Source organism: Hemibagrus wyckioides, linkage group LG19, assembly GCF_019097595.1.
Source record: "Hemibagrus wyckioides isolate EC202008001 linkage group LG19, SWU_Hwy_1.0, whole genome shotgun sequence".
In the NCBI taxonomy this organism is placed as follows: Eukaryota; Metazoa; Chordata; class Actinopteri; order Siluriformes; family Bagridae; genus Hemibagrus; species Hemibagrus wyckioides.
In genome coordinates this window covers 6,410,026-6,428,419 of record NC_080728.1, presented here as the reverse complement: position 1 = coordinate 6,428,419, position 18,394 = coordinate 6,410,026, and the positions used below count along the sequence as shown (strand labels likewise).

The 18,394-nt window shown below is 38.8% G+C and overlaps 2 protein-coding genes across 2 annotated transcripts in view; both read right to left on the bottom strand.

The window, feature by feature from the left end:
- Positions 1–4,681: 4,681 nt before the first annotated feature.
- On the bottom strand, positions 4,682–12,370 carry si:dkey-261e22.4 (overexpressed in colon carcinoma 1 protein homolog). Its single transcript, XM_058416622.1, has 5 exons — positions 12,130–12,370; positions 10,089–10,113; positions 8,156–8,271; positions 7,469–7,519; positions 4,682–7,378 (listed from the first exon to the last, which is right to left on the bottom strand). The coding sequence occupies exons 1-5, from the start codon at positions 12,167–12,169 to the stop codon at positions 7,359–7,361; spliced, it is 252 nt and encodes an 83-aa protein (XP_058272605.1). The 5' UTR covers positions 12,170–12,370; the 3' UTR covers positions 4,682–7,358.
- Positions 12,371–15,767: 3,397 nt separating this feature from the next.
- Positions 15,768–18,394, bottom strand: part of plxnb2a.1 (plexin b2a, tandem duplicate 1) — a 91,999-nt gene continuing 89,372 nt past the window's right edge. Inside the window, exons 34-37 of the mRNA XM_058417555.1 lie at positions 18,330–18,394; positions 18,115–18,190; positions 17,899–17,973; positions 15,768–17,722 (exon numbers count right to left, since the gene is read on the bottom strand). Of these exons, the coding sequence (XP_058273538.1) occupies positions 17,618–17,722; positions 17,899–17,973; positions 18,115–18,190; positions 18,330–18,394 (321 nt within the window). The 3' untranslated portion in view covers positions 15,768–17,617. The remainder of the gene's footprint in view (positions 17,723–17,898; positions 17,974–18,114; positions 18,191–18,329) is intronic.

Here is an 18,394-nt window from a genome sequence, read left to right as displayed (position 1 = left end):
GAGTTCCTGTGCAGGGTTTAAGAAATGCTTGCTATTCCTACTAACTGTGCGAACTAGCATCTACACCTCACCAGACCACTTTACCACATTGTTTCCTGTACATTCTCACATTCATGCAATAATTCAATTCAATTCAATTTATTTCTATAGCGCATTTGACGATGGACATTGTCGCAAAGCAGCTTCACAGAAAGATAGAAAAAATATTAAGTTTGTAGTTAAGTTAAGTTGAATAAGCCTGAGGTGAAGGTGGCAAGGAAAAACTCCCTGAGATGAAATGAGGAAGAAACCTTGAGAGAAACCAGGCTCAGAAGGGAACCTCATCCTCATAGCCAATCATCTGGTAGTAGTGCAATTAATAAAATCATGCAGATACAGATCAAGAGCTTCTCCTCGGAGATTCACACACATCAGTCTCCAGAGTTTACACTGCCTGGTGAAGAAAACAAAAACATCCAGTTAAAGACAGTTGCAGACAGACATGCTGTGATGAATAGAGACGACAGACTGGTTCAAGCGGACAGGAAGGCTACAGTGACACAGATAAGCTTGGTGAGCAGAAAAGCATCTACGGGCATGTCAAACCTTGTGGAAGATTTGTGGAACAGACTGTGAACTGTCAACTGTTCAGTTTCAGGGACTAAGCGTAAGACAGGAAAACACTATGGAACGGACTCAGGGCACCATGCATATAAACACACACTCATTCACATCTAGGGGCTATTTAGAGTACAGACAATCCAAGTACCAGCATGTTTTTGTGTGGAGGGAGGAAACCAAAGAACCTGGAGACACAGAGAGAAAGAACATGTGGAACTCCAAACAGACAGAACCTAAAGCTCAGAATCAAACCATGAAGACCAGAGCTGTGGGACAGCAACAATACCCACTTCACCAGCACACTTTTTTAATAGTTTAGACTGTATAGTTAAATAAATACAAGTGTTACTGAACACAAGTTTTTTTGTAGCTTTCAATCTGACATGTCAATGTAACACTGAGAAAGTAATTAAGCAGATGAAATATATAGCAAGAAATATTGTTCATTTATACTTATTTCATTCCAATCCTGAAGTAAAGTCTCTTTTGCAAAGTCTTGTCTGACTCAATGGTTTTAAATGAACTAAGTTGGAAAGTAATAAAGCAATACAAGTACAGTTTGTTCTTGTGGTGGCTGTAGAAATTGAAGGAGTTGTTGAGAATGATGGTATGAAATGTGTAGCAGGCATTTAGAAATGACAAAATATTCAGGAGACAGTTAACCTATAGAGTTGTATAAGGTGGCGGATGAACATTTTATGAATATTATGTCTGCTAACGAAGGCATATCACACACGATTTGTACTTATCTAGCTACATAGTATGAATTCAACCAATTTTCCCAAACTGAGGCAAAATCATTTCAGTTTCTCTTGATTTACTGTCCACCACCCAGGGGGAGTATTTATATATATAAACATAGCATAAATAATACCCCAGCCAATAGGGTACTATATCTAATTTGGGGTTATTCAGTTTACCTGATGCATACCAGTAAATGCATGTCAACCTCAAACTTTTTAATGGGTCATTTCAGCTCAGTTCCAACATAACAGGAGGATTACCTCGAATCATTTAAAGCAGCTCTGTATATGAAAGTTTACTATTTGTAATGAGATACTGTTGAGACTGTTGAGCTCCAGTCAATCCTAATACTGTTAAATTACTAGAATGCATTCTTAATACACTCCTAAGACTGTGATTAAATGAAACAGGATAGCCTACACCATGCTCCTAAATTTGATTTAATAGGCCACTTTTATCTAGCTGTCCATTTTCGTCAATGTCTTCAGAGGTATGTTCTCTAGAGGGCTGGGTAGCCTGGAAACTAAAATTATCTTATACATGTCTATTCGGAGGAGGACGTTGCTCTACCTCTTGCCTGTCCCAGTGGTGTTACTGTGTCTATGTAGGTTACCAGATAAAATAGGCCAACGATCGCATCTGATTTTGGCCTGTGTCCTTGTTTTGCGTCCAGTCAGACGGATTATGCAGAGGATCTGTAGGGCTCATTGCAAGAACCACAGCAGAAGAGACTGTGATGGAATGAGCTATTTGTGTTCTTGTCTATATGTTTAATGTAAGCACCTTGCTAGTTTAGATATATAAGTGAGATATTCTCTGACTTGAACTTTTCAACATGTTATAACCTGGAAGTGAATTGACGTCAAATGAGAGAATACATACATAAATACATAAATACATAAATACATACATACATACATACATACATACATACATACATACATACATACATACATACATACATAAATAAATAAATAAATAAATAAATAAATAAATAAATAACACTGGGGCAAAAGAAACTCTATATAGTTTTAAATTATTTTGAAACAAAAATTTTCAAAATTGTTATTGCATAAGTATGTACCCACCTTTGCTTTGAAGCCTCTAAAAACAATCACGTTATTCTTTCTATGGAGTCTACTTGTGTGCTATTAAAGGATCATGTTAGAGATCTCATTAAAAAACACACCAGTTCCTGGAAAGATCCAGAGTTTGTTAGAAAACATCAGAAAAACTGAGGAGATATCAATACACATCCAGGATGAAGATCTGGAAAGGTATTAATTCAGGTTTGGTTAGATTTGTTAGGAATTTAGACCAAATTCCTAAATGTAGGGACTAAATGCCAAAAGAATTAGGTTAATAGAAAAAGCGAATTAATATAAAACTAAAATTAATCTTTACATACTCCTGTATTTATTTATTTATGAATAGACTGTAGTGATAAACCTGCAGATAGAATTAATATAAAGTACTGTATAAGAATGCAGCTGTACGGTGTGGAGCAAAAAAGGAACAATAGTCCCATCTGGTGGCTACATTTTGTAATGCTCTTACATTTTGTAATGAGACTTCCTGTTGTTTCATGTAATTGGCTAAATCATGTACACTGATTAGCCATACCATCAAAACCACTGACAGGTGAAGTGAATAATATTGATTACCTTCTTACAATAGTAAATTATCAGTCAGTTTTCAAGGTTGATGTGTTGAAAGCAGGGAAAATAGGCAAGTGAAAGGGTCCAAGCGACAATGACTAGACAACTGGGTCAGTGCATGTCCAAAACAGCAGGTCTTGTGGGGTGTTTCTGGTATGCAGATGTTTGTACCTGTCAAAAGTGTTCCAAGGAAGGAAAAACGGTGAACCAGTGACAAGGTCATGGACACTCAAGGCTCACTGATGTGCATATGAAGAGTGAAGGCTAGCTGCAGACTGGTCAGAGTGCCTATGCTTTCTCCTGTCTACCACAGAGAGCACCTACAATGGGCACATGAGCATCATAACTGGACCCTGAAGCAGAGGTAGAAGGTGGCCTGGTCTGATCAATCCTGTTTTCTTTTACATCATGTGGAGGGTGAGGTGAGTGTGTATCACTAACCTGAGGAAGAGATGGCACCAGGATGCACTAAGTGAAGTCAAAGGCAGTGTGATGCCCTAGGCAATGTTCTGCTGGGAAACCTTGTGTCCTGGCATTGAAGTGAATGTTACTTTGACACGTACCACCTACCTAAACACTGTTACAGACCAAGTACACGCCTTCACGGCAACGATCTTCACTAATATCAGTGGCCTTGTTCAGCAGGATAATACGTCCTGTGACACTGCAAGAATTGTTGACTTGGACTCTAAATCTGATTGGGCATCTGTGGGATGTGCTGAACAAACAAATCTGGTCTTAGGAGGTTCTACCTCACATCTTGCAGAAGTTAAAGGACTGCTAAAGTCTTGGTGTCAGATTCCACAGCACACCTTCAGAGGTCTTGTGGAGTCCATGCCTCGACAGGTCACAGCTGTTTTGGCAGCACAAGAGAGACTTGCACTATATTATAGCAGGTGGTTTTAATGTTATGGCTGATTGTTGTATCTTCCTCTTGTTTCAGTCTACCGTGCTGCTATAGTCATAACAATGTCCTCTCAAACCTCTGTTGATGAGAAGTGAACTCTGTACTCTGTGTGAAAATAAGATTTAGTTACCACTGTGAATGCTTCACAAATTGGCTTAGCTTTATTAAATAATGTCCATTTTGTCAAAATGCTTTGAGGAACCAAATCCCTGAGACCATGTAATAATTAAAGAATTTCTCCACATTTTATGGTGTTACAACCTGGAGCTAAAATGAATTGGGATTATACAGTATGTTATGAATAAATGAATAAAATACTCAATAATATATACTGAAGTGGGACGGAAAAACATTATTATTATTATTATTATTATTATTATTATTATTATTATTATTATTGATAAACAATATATGTGTGAATGAAATTGTAGAAATCCCAACAAAGGCAATTTCAGTTTCATGTAACACTTCATAAATGTAGAACAGATCACGGGGGTGAATACTTATGCAAAGCACTGTACTTTGCATTTTCATTTTGAAAAGCAGTCTTTCATATTGAGTAACATGACACTGCTATAGTTTCAGGTCCAGGATCATCTAATTATTAAATAATTAGTCAGTAGGGGAGTTGTGAATCCTCCAGGTACAGTATATTGTAGATATATCAGGGTGAAATAACCCCTATCTGGCAACCAGTGTAATGCAATAAAACAAGAAATAATTGGAGCTTGTTTACATAAAATACATTTATTTTATTTCTAAAGACCACAAAACAGTCACAAATGCTATTGGAAATTGATCACGTGAAAGAAATACTGACAGTCCAGTCCAGTTTAAAGCTTTAGAGTTCAGTGTGTTGAGGTCAAATATTAATAATTTACATAACCACTTTCTGCAAGCTTTATGTATTTATGCATTTCCTGCGATTGTAAACAAGTTGTGAGTACAATACATTGTGAAAGGCTTTTAACTGTAAAGTATTCATATACTGTACATTCAAACCTCCAGAACAGCCACAGCTGTGAAATGTGTCAAAATACATGCTGTGTGATCTGTAGGAACAGGGAGGATTGTGATTGGATGAGATTGTACTGCACGCAAATGACACACAAATGTCAGCGTGGATAAAAAAAAAGAGCATTCGTTATATTGAAATGCTGACGCTGATCAACAGTATCTCACAAAACACAAGATTCTCACTCACATCATCGGATGTGTATCTGAAACTTGAAGTTACATCACCATCCTGGTCTGACCACTGGTTCCAGGTGTTACGGTCAGACCAGCATCTTCAGTGAGTTCAGTAGCTAGCTTCTAGTTTGGTTTTGATTTTTTTTTTTTTACATATAAACAGAGGAAAAAAGTAGCAGTTGAACTGTAAGAGCGAAATATATTACACAATAATCTGTATATAAACATGGATATTTGCTGCCTTTATTCCTTTTCAAAACATTATTTGCAAATTAAACAATACAATCCTCAAGAACACTTCCCAAAGTCTAACAGCCATCATACCAATAGCCATTTTATTTAGACGTTTGTTTATCACCAAGAAATGTAATAAATTATATAGAAAACTCCCCAAGGTCTAATAGCCATTGTAGCCATTTTATGTATTTAACTTTTGTTTGTTTGTTTGTTTATCATCACTTAGTGTAAAATTATATAGAACCCCACCCCCAGTGTCTAGTAGCCATTGTAGCAATAGACGTTTTATTTGATTGTTTGTTTGTTTTCTTTGCTTGTTTCATCGATAAACGTAAAAAATTGTGTATAAAACAATCTAAAGTATACTAGCCATAGTAGCAATAGCCATTTTATTTGTTTGTTTTTTTGTTCTGTTTTGTTTTTTGTTTTTCTATTAAGTGTAAAAAGGAATGCAGGTTCCTGGCAAATTTTTTTTTTACAGATATAGAACCCTCTGGTGTTTGTAAACAAAATGATATTCATTCATACGTGACCTGGTTGCAAAAAAAAAAAAATCTACGTAGCCTAGCAACCTGATGTTATTTGGTAATTATCTGATCATATCTACTGTATCAAGAACTGGATTGACGTTAGCTACAATGTTGTCCATTTATTATCATGGATTATCACTGAAGGTCTTTAGCTTTTGGCTAAAGTGGCATTTTTAAATAGTGGATCTCTGGCAGATCTTCATGGCTTTGGTGTCCTGACGGTGGCTAACAGGATATGTATGCGTGTCTCATAGCAGATATTCTCTTGAGAGAGAGTCTTGAAGTACTGCCCAAACAGACCCCTTGGTAAGCTAGCTAGCTAAACATGTCCTCAGTAAGAGCGTGGACCAGATATCTAGCATTATTTTTTCAGTGAGGCAGAATTTAAGCTTGTTAAAGCAGTATATAAATTAGCCATGTTAGATAACTAACAAGCTAAACCTGTTCACGTCTTCATTAGTACAGCATCTCTATGATGCTTAGCTGAAGCGAAATGAGTGCTGGTTAATTATTAACTAATTCCATTACTAACTAATTATTGCTCCTAATGACCTGTAACTACTGACATGAAAAGGTGCACAATAAAACCGAATGTGAAATTATTTTGATTCTGACACTAAAACAGCCCAAAGTGACATTTTAGTAGAAATAAAACATTCTGGCTTGCTCTTGAAAATCAGTATAGACCCCAGCTATATTATCACAACCAAAATACAGACACAAACATTTATCAGTAATGCTAATGCTAGATAATGCTCGGTGACTGGAGAACCTGAGAGGGTCTGTATGTTCCAGTTCAGACTGTACACAGGTTTGATCATAACAGTGAGAGCGCAGAGAGAACACAGAGAAACCTAAACACCAGGATGTTAAAGAACACAGAGTCACCTCGGAGCAGAGGCTAGCTGAGATTTGCTGATAAAGAGCACCCATGAAATCCAATTATACTCTCTGCACCTATTTTATCACCTCATCTCTCCTTCTCTGAGCACTCTAAACCCTTTTCTTTCTCTCACCCCTAAACACACATGGTCAAGAGTTTCACAAGAGTCTCTAAGTGGACTGGTTGCTGTGAAGCTGAAGTGAGTCAGCAGTGTCCTACTTACAGAGCAGTGGCAAGAATAATGTTAGTGCTGGAGTCCTTGAGTTTACAGTTACTCATCACAGGTAGGCAGAACGTTCTGGTTTCCAACGGTCATGTGTCCTCCAAACTTCCAACATGGCATACGTCTTGCTTTTCAGACCTGCTGTATGTCCTGAGATGGTGTTTGCACATTATGCCACTGATCTGAGAGCAGTTACTGATCTGTCCCTGAGGCAAATCATCTTAAATCACTGTAAAAAAGGTTTCCAGTCAGCTTCATCTCATCTAAGTGTCTCACTTGGCTTGATCCCAGTTTGCTCCAGAGAGACGACTGGACGTCTCACAGTTTCTCTACTGTTCAGTCAGTCAGGAGTGATTGTCTTTCTTGGTGACATCACGACATGTCTCTAGTCATGATCAACCTGCCCTGTATACACATCGAGATATTCTGTTAATTAATAAGAATAGGAATAAATGACTTGCTTACTTAATGAACTGATTAATACTATAAACTAACCTGCACATGTGCCATTGATGATATCATCATCAATCTGTTGTAGAAAAGGGACTAAAAATGTTCAGCATTACATACTGAGACAAATCCAAGTAAACAAAACACACACACACACACACACACATTTGTCATGTTACTATATCCTGAATTTTCAGAGGTTCTGTTACAACTCCACAATTACAATAATGATGATGGACGTGAAATTTTTGAAATACTGAACTTTTTATGCTTCTCAGAACAAAAAACTAGGGAAAGCACTAGGGAACACCACTTGGTCTTCACACTCTTTTTTCTTCACACCCTTCTTCCTTAACTACCCACAATTCTGTCGATAAAGAGACAACCCCAAAATAAAAGTGCTTAATGAAATATTCTAAAATAAAACGCATAGGAAAGAAAATTTTCCCATTATCATTCTGTGGACACTGACAGAATTATTAATGCAGCTAATTAATACAAAATCTTCCAAATCGAACCCTAACCGCTTCCTCAGTAACCCAAGAGAAACCTCATACGTGGGAAATGTTCCTGTGGAGACATTTGGTCTCCATCAAGATATAAAAGATAAGCTTTTGTGAAAACATTGTTGAAATATTTCTAACACAAAACTTTCCAGACATTATTTATGATGGTTTTTTGTTTTTTTGTTTTTTTACCAGACCAGTTTAAACGATGTGGTGGAAATCAGACCTTTGTGTGTGGACGGGGTTGGGGCTGTATTTACATTGCTGAGGTCAGCAGGTAATCCAACGTACACTCCTCCATAGTTCTTCCTCTTCTCATCCTCTGGAGAAGCGTCCTCAATCCTAATGGCAGGGACACAGTGAATTCAGATAACGTGTGGACAAAACATTACATTATGTCCATTATAGAAAACATGTACAGTTATATAACACAGTGTACACTGGGGAAAAAAAGAAAATATAGCACTGATTGGTCATTATCCATTGAAATGTTGAAGGTTTAATAATGTAACCCATCAGAAGACAATTTAAATGCAGATAAAGTTTCCACAGAGAAGGATATTTTGGGAAAAAGTCGCAAGCTTTTTATTATTATTATTATTATTATTTTTAAATATATCTAATACTATTAATGAAATATACTTCAGTTCTTTTGTGGATTTTTACTTTATATACAATGAGGTCTAAATGTCTGAGAGCACAAGTGACAGATTTCTAATTCGACATTCAGAATCTTTCTGTTAGAAATAACTTTAGGAATAAAAAGGGCTTAGTGGTCAGCATGTTTCGACTCGCATGTCTGATGGTTGGGAGTCCTGCCTTTGCTCTGTGTGTGTGTGTGTGTGTGTAATTTGCATGTTCTTCCCCTGAGCTTCAGGGGTTGCCTCTGATTTCCTCCTCCAGTCCAGATAAATGTGTTATAGGCTGATTGACATCTCTAAATTGTCCACAGTGTCTGAAAGGGTGTGTGTGTGTGTGAGATTATGTTTGATTGTGCTCTGTAATAGGTTGGTGTGTCCCCTGCCTTATGCTCTGAATCCCCTGGGATAGACTCCAGGCTATCCATGACAATATGTAGGATAATTAATACACAAAGTGGATGTATAGAATATTTTGCTTTAATAATGAACCTTCAGTTCAAGTCCCTTATTGACTCATTTTGTACAAAAAAAAGCAATTATGAATGTTAGGAATTAGGAATGTAAAAATTTCAGATTATTCCCGCTACTTTGAAGTAAAAAGATAAAACTCGCAGTATTTCAGTGTTGGTTTTAGATGCTTGGGGTGAGTGTATAAGACCGGGGTGTACAGTCTGATCTGGAATGTTCTGGTGTGAGTGCAGGTTTTCATCCCAACCAAGCAGAAGCCACACCTAAATCTATTGAAAGCCATGATCAGCTGATTAAACAGGTAAAATCGGGTGTAGCTCCTGGTTGATTAGACCTTCACAGCCCTTTCTGGATCAGACTGTACATCCTGTGTATGTCATATGCAATAATACGTGACGTGTTATTATGCAAATGACTTGTTGCTCTGTTTTGTCTTCTTTTCCCCCCCAACAGAGAGGAATAATTTGGCAAAGAAACAATCAGACATCCTGTGCAAATTGCAGACAATTATATAAACCGTGCAAATAATGTCTGGTGGACACAATAGTGAGATTGGCCTCCTTCACCTGGTGATTACCGAGATCACTCAGGGCAAGTGGCTGTTGATTTGATAGAACTTGTTTTGAAAGTCACTTCGTTAAAAGCTTTCTACCCCCCCACTGAGAAGTGTGATTGGCTGTTGTCTGGCGTGTCTGCAAGCTCTGCACGCCATGAACTCTAAGGGCCCTATCAAGCCTGGAGAGAAGCAAAGTGATGAGTGTGTGTGTGTGTGTGTGTGTGTGTAGGCCTGTTTCTTGGAACTGTTTAGAGAATAACAACCTGGGCTCCATTCCCCCCTACTGCTTAGAGCTGAAGAGTTGATTGGCATGCAGTTCCAGGTAGCCTCAGGACCAACTGAGCCACACAAGGGCACATTTCTAGAACATTCTCCCACCTCCTCTGCATACCTCCTTCAACATTTCCTATGAAGTGTGAGGGTGGAATGACAGCGAAGCCAAAGTGAACTTTGACTACAACCTGGACACATTTGTGGGTTTAGCGTATACTCACTCGCCTTTGGCAGCTTCGGGTTGACCTGCGGAGAAAAAAAACAAGACGTCACTTTTATTCACGTTACAATAAAAAAAAGTTTGAGAGTGTCATGAAAGAGTGCATGAAGGACTAACACTAGACTTTACAGAAACATCCTGACTGATCTACAGTGTGTTCAGCATCATGATTTGATGTGTTGTCAGGCAGATTTGGCTCCTCACTCCACCAGTTCATTTTATATGAACCTGACAGTGAGTCATCAAGGAGACCCTCAGCATGTGAGCTTGTGTGAGAGTCTGCATTTCAGCAAGAGCGTGAAATGAATATAATACTGTTTAATATATATTCCTGTGCATGATTTAGCCTTTAAAGCACTTCTGTAATTTAAATCACTGAACACTTGAGGTATGTAAATGAGGAAGTTAATAAACTCAGCAAGTAAGAAATCTGGGTCTAAACTGGCTGGAGATTTTTTTTCCATCCATCCATTTTCTATACCCACTTTATTCGTAATTAGGGTCACAGGGATCTGCTGGAGCCTATCCCAGCACACACTGGGCAGGCTGCCATTCCATCACAGGGCCACACATATAGACAGATAGCCATATGCACTCACACTCACTCCTATGGGCAATTTAGAATTACCAATCAACCTAATGTACATGTTTTTGTACTGTGGGAGGAAACCAGAGTACCTGGAGTAAACCCACATGCAAGCACAAGGAGAACATGCAAACTCCACACAGAAAGGCCCCTGCCTGTTCGAACCCAAAATTTGAACCCAGGACCTTCTTGCAGTGAGGCAACAGTGCTAACCACCATGCTGCCCTGGAGAGTTTTTATTCATTTATTTATTTTTTGCTGTCACACTATAATCATAAAAAAGAGTTTTCATAGGTAATTAGCAAAGTCAGATTCTGGAAAACTAACGAGGTCAAATGAACTGGTTTAAAACTAACCAAGTTAAATTAACTGGTTCACAGCTAACAAGGTGATATGAACCAGTTTAACGCCAACCAAGTGCAATTAAGTAGTAAACAGCCAACCGGGCTAAAAGAACTAGTTTAAAACTTGCCAGTTTATGTGAACCAGTTTTAAACCAACCAAGTATAATTAACTAGTTTACAGCTAAGTAGATTAAGCAAACCATTTTAGGCCAAACACAGTTAAATGCAAAAAGTTTACACTTGAGATAAATGAACCAGATTAAAATTCATATTGAGAAGAGAAGAGAAGAAAAGAGAAGAGAAGAGTTGATCTGAGAAGAGTTAAAGAAATCTAAGATAAAAGGAGAGAGTGAGAGAGAAGACTGTGTGTGTGTGTGTGTGTGTGTTTAACCCTGTGAGGTGACTCCAGGGTGAGGTAAACACAGTGATTGCTGTGTCAACCGCAAACACTGTTAATCAAACCTGTCCTGTCATGATAACCTTCATCACTTCACATGCAGTGTCACACCATGACCTTAATACAATAAGGGTTGAGATTAGACAGTAAAGAGAACCTCATCATAACCTCCACATCAGTGCTAATGTCTGAATAAACAGAAAGTGAATAATGTAGTCTGCAGTAGTAGGAGACACTGGACAACAGAATTAGAGCACAGACTCATTCATACTTATAATGTTTCATGTTGTGTGTGTGTGTGTGTGTGTGTGTGTTTAACAGGATGAGTCATACTGAAGCACTGCTCAGATTGCTGTCAAACTCTTCCAGTGTTTCTCATGAGGAAGTGGTCCCCAGTCTTCCACCACACACGTAGAAATACGTGCAGACAAACACACACGCTGTGTTTCACGCGTCTCAATGCAATTACCGCTCAGCCTGAATTAGATAAAGCAGCCTGTAAAGAGAGAACTTTTATCTCCTGAAAACAAGCCATGTGAAGCTGGGTTCTATAAATCAGTGCATTCTTGGCATATTTTTAGACCATTCACATTCACAATCACAGCATTTATCCTCTTACACGGAGCTGAGAGACGCACGGGAAATCCTCATTCATAAAACCAGATCTCACACACATGGCATACACACTAATTTAAAGTCACCGAGGTACACTTACCTCCAGCTGTACTGGCTGCAGAAGAATTTCCACAACCCATCTTCTCTCAGAACGTGCAGAATGAACAGAGATATGAATATCAAAGGCAGAGAGCAAAAAGCGGGAGACTGTAAGAGGATAAAACAAGATACAAAGGAAATACACAGGCACGGACGGAGGGACGTGAAGAGAGGAAGGAGGAGGAGAGGACAGAGAAGGACAATGTAGCAGAGACTGCCTCTGTGCTGCTGTGACTATTACAATTCCCTCCAGAGAGAGAGAGAGAGAGAGAGAGAGAGAGAGAGAGAGAGAGAGAGAGAGAGAGAGAGAGAGAGAGAGCGAGAGAGAGAAAGGAGAGTGTGATAACGACGGGAAATAGAGATGTAGGTGGAAGAGGTATTGCTCCACCTTGTCAGCGTTGCCCAGGTAACCAAATTTCAGATTCATTGTCTGAGCTGTTGGAGGTAGATTTTAATAAGCTATAATTTTACAGGCAGTCATTGCATTAAAAAAAAAAAAAGACTTACAGTCTGCACATCCTTATATTACAGGACTGGAAAAAAAGTTTTTGATTAATGGTTATCACACTGAACGCAGTAGCAGCCTGATAGTTTGGAGGAAATAATCTCCTTGATAACAAGAAAACAGTTATACTTCAGAAAGAAAATAAATGTAGGTACACTGAAGCTTCTCATCTATTTCCCTGAAATCCATCTACAGTTTCCTAGTAAACCTTAAGAGCTTAAGAAAAATAGCAAGTGTGTGTGTGAGTGTGAGAGAGAGAGAGAGAGAGAGAGAGAGAGACTGAGAGAGAGAGATGGAGATAAAAAGAAAGAGAGAGAGAGAGGAGAGAGAAGAGAGAGATGGAGACAAAAAGAAAGAGAGAGAGATGGAGATAAAAAGAAAGAGAGAGAGAGAGAGAGAGAGAGAGAAGAGAGAGATGGAGACAAAGAGAAAGAGAGAGAGAGATGGAGACAAAAAGAAAGAGAGAGAGAGAAGAGAGAGAGATGGAGACAAAAAGAAAGAGAGAGAGAGAGACTGAGAGTTAGAGAGAGATGGAGACAAAGAGAAAGAGAGAGAGAGATGGAGAAAAAGAGAGAGAGAGAGAAGAGAGATGGAGACAAAAAGAAAGAGAGAGAGAGAGAGACTGTGAGAGTTAGAGAGAGATGGAGACAGAGAAAGAGAGAGAGATGGAGATAAAAGAGAGAGAGAGAGAGAGAGAGAGAGAGAGACTGTGTGAGAGAGAGAGATGGAGGCAAAGAGAAAGAGAGAGAAGACAGTGAAAAGAGAGATGGAGACAAAAAGAAAGAGAATGGGAGAGAGAGAGATGGAGACAAAGAGAAAGAGAGAGAGATGGAGGCAAAGAGAAAGAGAGAGAAGACAGAGTGAAAAGAGAGATGGAGACAAAAAGAGAGAGAGAGAGAGACCAACTTATTACACTTATATAAGAAGCTGTTACGCTGACCTCATTTTTCCTTCATATTTTGAAATATGACATGGAGAGAGTTTTTGCAGGTCGCAGGTCACTACAAGGTGATAGCAGATACTGAGAGTAAGATTTAAAAACACGCCCCCTTAGAACCCTTGCCCTCTACTTAACATACACATTTAAGTAATAAATATCTAGGTATCCAAGTGTCTCACCTGGACTGTGATGCAAAGTGCTTCTGCTAACCAGTGTTTGTCATTCCTACATTAATTACTAAAAATCTTTGGACAGCGGAGAGCAGATCTCAGGTCAGGACACTTTATGTGTCATATGCTTCTAGAGTTCAACTTCAAGAGGAACATGAACGTGCTGTCAAAAACAATCCATTTACTCACTACATTCTCAACCAGCCAGCTGTTCTGTGGTCACTTCACAGATGTTCCTGCCATTTTTGTTCAACAGTTTTTGTCCTATAACCTTCCAAAAATATCACTTGATGGTTTTGCTACTCAAAATTAGCCCACGTATGTTTGGTCCAGGGTTTATTCCTCACCAAGCAAATTGTTGTTACTCATGGTGATTCTATGCGTTACTGAATTATGGGGTGTACTTTTTTCCCCCGCCTGTTTCCTGAATTTTTATTTATTTTGGGAGAGAGAGGGAAACGTCTGTGATGTTTTTTTCCTGTGATCAGGAAACAGGAAATGAGAGAAATGTTTATTTTTATCAGATTTAAAAAGTATGAGCCCTCTGTAATCATTGTGATGAGGCTCATACTACTGAATTCACTGATATATATATATATATATATATATATATATATATATATATATATATATATATGTATAAATAAAAATCACTAGATCTATTCTTCCTGTAGCCTCAGATTCCTGTTCATGGTTGATCTGCTCACCACAAATGTAACAAGTGATTATAAGATGATTATTACAGCTTAAACCAGTCTGGCCATCTCAGCCCTTCTCTGACATTTCAATCAGAAATCAGAACTGCTGCTCACTGGAAGTTTTCCTCAACATACTGCTGTTCCTGAAATACTCCAATCAGCCCGTCTGGCACTAACAGCAATGCCATAGTCAAAGTCACCCAGTTTTGAGTTTGATGTGTGCATTAATAAAAGCTCTTGACCTGAATCTGCATGATTTTTTTTGGCATTATGCTGCCGCCACGTGATTGGCTGACTGGATATTTGTACTGTATGAATCAGCGGGTGTACAGGTGTTCCTATTAAAGTGGCATGTGAGTGCAAATTATCCTCAAACTTCTTAGAAATTCCTCTTGTTCCACCTCCCACCTATAATTTACCCTATACTTACTTGCCACCAAGTTCCTATTTTCTCTCTGCTACAAGTGTTCAGTAGGTGGAGCCTGGATTTACTGCACAAAAGCTGAAGCCTCTCAGATTTTTTTTTTTTTTTAATGATTTCTCCCTATTAATCGCTCTTAGTGGAAGATGTGGTTTAGACTCAGAAAGGTCATTCTCCATGTGAATTTTTACATACACTATATTGCCAAAAGTTTTGGGACACCCCTCCAAATCATTGAATTCAGGTGTTGCTTTTCAGGGGTTGGGCTCGGCCCCTTAGTTCCAGTGAAAGGAACTCTTAATGAGTGCTGACCTTTGGGAGAACTCTGTGCAGGCCAGTCAAATTCCTCCACAGCAAATTGTCTCATCCATGTCTTTATGGACCTTGCTTTGTGCACTGGTGTGCAGTCATGTTGGAACAGGAAGGGGTCATCCCCAAACTGTTCCCACAAAGTTGGGAGCATGAAACTGTCCAAAATGTCTTGGTATGAAGCTGAAGCATTAAGAGTTCCTTTCACTGGAACTAAGGGGCCAAGCCTAGCCAAGATTTGGAGGGGTGCCCCAAAACTTTTGGCAATATAAGTATATTTGCTGAATACTGAGAACTGACCTAAAAGTTCTAAGATTTTATCTTGACTTCATCAACAAAAACCAATGCACTGGGTGCAGAGTTTCTTGAACAGCATTGCATATAGACCAAACAGGAATATCAGATTCTACTCAGAGTTAAGGTCAGTGTTATTTAGATATGAACAGTCCACTTAGCCTATTTTGGGCCTTTTGCTTATATTTTCCCACGTGTTTCCTAACATTCTTTCCAAACTCCTAAAGGGACGTGAATCTGTTCTGGATAACACACACACACACACACACACACACACACACAAACCAACACAAACGCACACATTTAAGACCAAAAACATACTTTTAATACATTTTTTTCTTCACCATCATAAACACATTTACCAGCATTGAGTAAACCATAGTGGCACATCTGTTCTCATAAATGACACAGAACATAAAACGGGCTATTGTACAAAAAAAATAATAATAGAGCTAGTCACTATTGCGGTTTTTAATTCAGCTCAAATCACCACACACATGATTATTATTACTCACTTTTCATTAAGGCACATTCTGGTCAAGAAAGGCAGAAAAGAAGCTTCACAACATGGCAACACGCTGGGGAAAGTTTCAGATTAGGAATGTAACAGGAATTGGAAAGAGGAAGTGAGGGGGAAAAAAACGTTTAAATCTGTTGAAAGGATGTTATCCTGTACTAAAATACATTTAGATTGGTGACATGATGGGATAATGCAATTATCTCAGCTGTGTAGTGCATGGCATGTTTGAGTCAGGGCAAAAAAAAAAAAATCACAAGCAAAACATAGTACCATCTATTAAGGGGGAGCTCATTTATAATGAGTTTAATTAACAACTACCTTCACTCAGACCTTAAGAACACGACACGAGTCCTGCCTTTCTGGCGTCTGGGGCTTGATATCACTTTAAAAGGAACGTAAGCATAAGGAGCACAAGACAGTTTTTAAACTTTGGTCATCTCTAAAAACCTAAAACGCCACAGTTACAGTTCTGAGAATTGCACAGTTTTCACGATGGTCACCAAGGCCTTGTTAAGAAAATTATTCATGAATCATTCTTAAATCAGAGCTAGTCAGAATAAACCACTTTGGAGAAAAAAAACCTCTAGATTGTAAAAACAGATAACATTCAAAACGTCCCAGACACAATCTACGGTCAACAATGTTCAAAATCACTAAATTTTAAAGACACAAAAGTTTTTTTTTTTTCCTGTCTAATTTGTCATATGGATCAAAAATATAAAATGTGCCAAAAAACAGGTAAGGGAAGCCATGTGCTGCAACACATGAATAAAAAGCAATGTTGCTATAAAACATAGGAAAATCTCGATGAAAAGCTGGAATATTTAAAAAAAAAAAAAACCAAAAAAAGGAATACTTTCGAATGGCTATGGAAAATGACTGTTGAAGACCGAGATGTCCGTCAGTTCAGAAGAAACGGTCATTTGCTGGCTGATTGCTGTATGGTGGTAAGTGTTTGCTATATGGGAGGAGCTTGTGTTATAGCAAAACATAAATACATGACTAAGAGCACCGCTTGCTGTATAAAACAACCCTTGACTAACGTCTCTTAGCAACAATCCTAGCCTAACTCTGCATTCCCAGTAGGGCAAAAGTGGACATGGACGTGGAAAACACGTAACAGATGCCATGAAAAGGTAGAAGCAAGGTGCGCTAGCTGTGAAGCCATTACTCTGGAAAGTGACCTCACTGACCTTGCCTCAAGCTGGAAACATAGTGGCTATGAAAACCGAAATGACAATAAATCCATTCTGTGTAAAAAATATATATACATATAATACTATTATTTTAATTTCATCTGCACAGGAAAGAATAATCTGATTATTACTGGAACTGCAAAACGGACACTAATTACCATAGTGGTCAGTAAAGAGCCGTGACGCAACCGTACCATAAAGGAGCAGGATTTCAGCCTTAAACAAACTTTGTTTTTTTGTTTTTTTTACTGCGTGGCCCGGCTCATTCAGGCTGTACTGATCCTGTCACATACCGAAGAAAAGAAACAAGCTTGTGATGATAACGTGATAGGCCGCGCAAGTCCTCTGTATCTTTTCATTCAAAGCAGTTCATGATGTCTAGGACCCTGTGATGTTTGGCATGGGTCTGCTATGCTCTGACCTCAGAGACTCCACACTAAAGATCAGTGACTTTGTTCTCCAGTGCAGCTGCGATCTGCTGCAATCGAAGGGTCAGCTGCTTGCTCTGAGCTGCGGGGTCGACCTCTAGCGACGAGATGATCTGTGGAACGAAACACGTGTGAATAGTCAGTGCGACTAAAATAAAAAGATTCATTTGCTGTAGTGCATGATCCCAAGTCAGTCTTGATTATTTTTCAGTAACAGCATGCCCCATTGTGTTTTATTCCTTACTTTAAAAGAAAAAGCAGCTCTGAAAAGAACCAGAGTGAAACTTACTCCATCGTAGTACTTGCTGGCATACTGATACAGCTGGTGCAGGGCAACCTGGGTGTTCAATTTGTCTGTGTGGGACTGAGCAGAAGAAAGACGGGTTAGAGACAGAGTAGATATAGTCTGTCTGCAATATGTATACGGATTTATCCTTGTACTCGCTCACTCACACGCTCATGCAGATACACACAGACAGAAATACACACCCTTCCACACACTTACCCGCGAGATCTCAGCCAGGTGTGTGTTCATGTCTTGGTCACTCACTGGCACCATCTGACGGATGCCTTTGTAATAACTGCAGGAAGGACAGGCAAGACAGATGAGGACCAATTTATACTGATATTGGTATATTGTACAGCCTATCAGATATACAGATTGTATTTTGGATGTTTATGAAACGAACACTTAAGAATAAAATCAAGAAATATACTCACTCCTCAACCATCTTCTTATATGTAGGAATCTCTTTCGCGTAGAGAAGTTTGTTGCTTGGAGACTC

Bases quoted from the DNA above. Each gene is read 5' to 3' on its own strand.
- si:dkey-261e22.4 (XM_058416622.1), bottom strand. From the start codon at position 12,169: ATGGGTTGTGGAAATTCTTCTGCAGCCAGTACAGCTGGAG. The intron at 10,114-12,129 runs GTAAGTGTACCT...TTTTCTCCGCAG, and splicing joins TGCAGCCAGTACAGCTGGAG to GTCAACCCGAAGCTGCCAAA. The intron at 8,272-10,088 runs GTGAGTATACGC...CCCTGCCATTAG, and splicing joins CCCGAAGCTGCCAAAGGCGA to GATTGAGGACGCTTCTCCAG.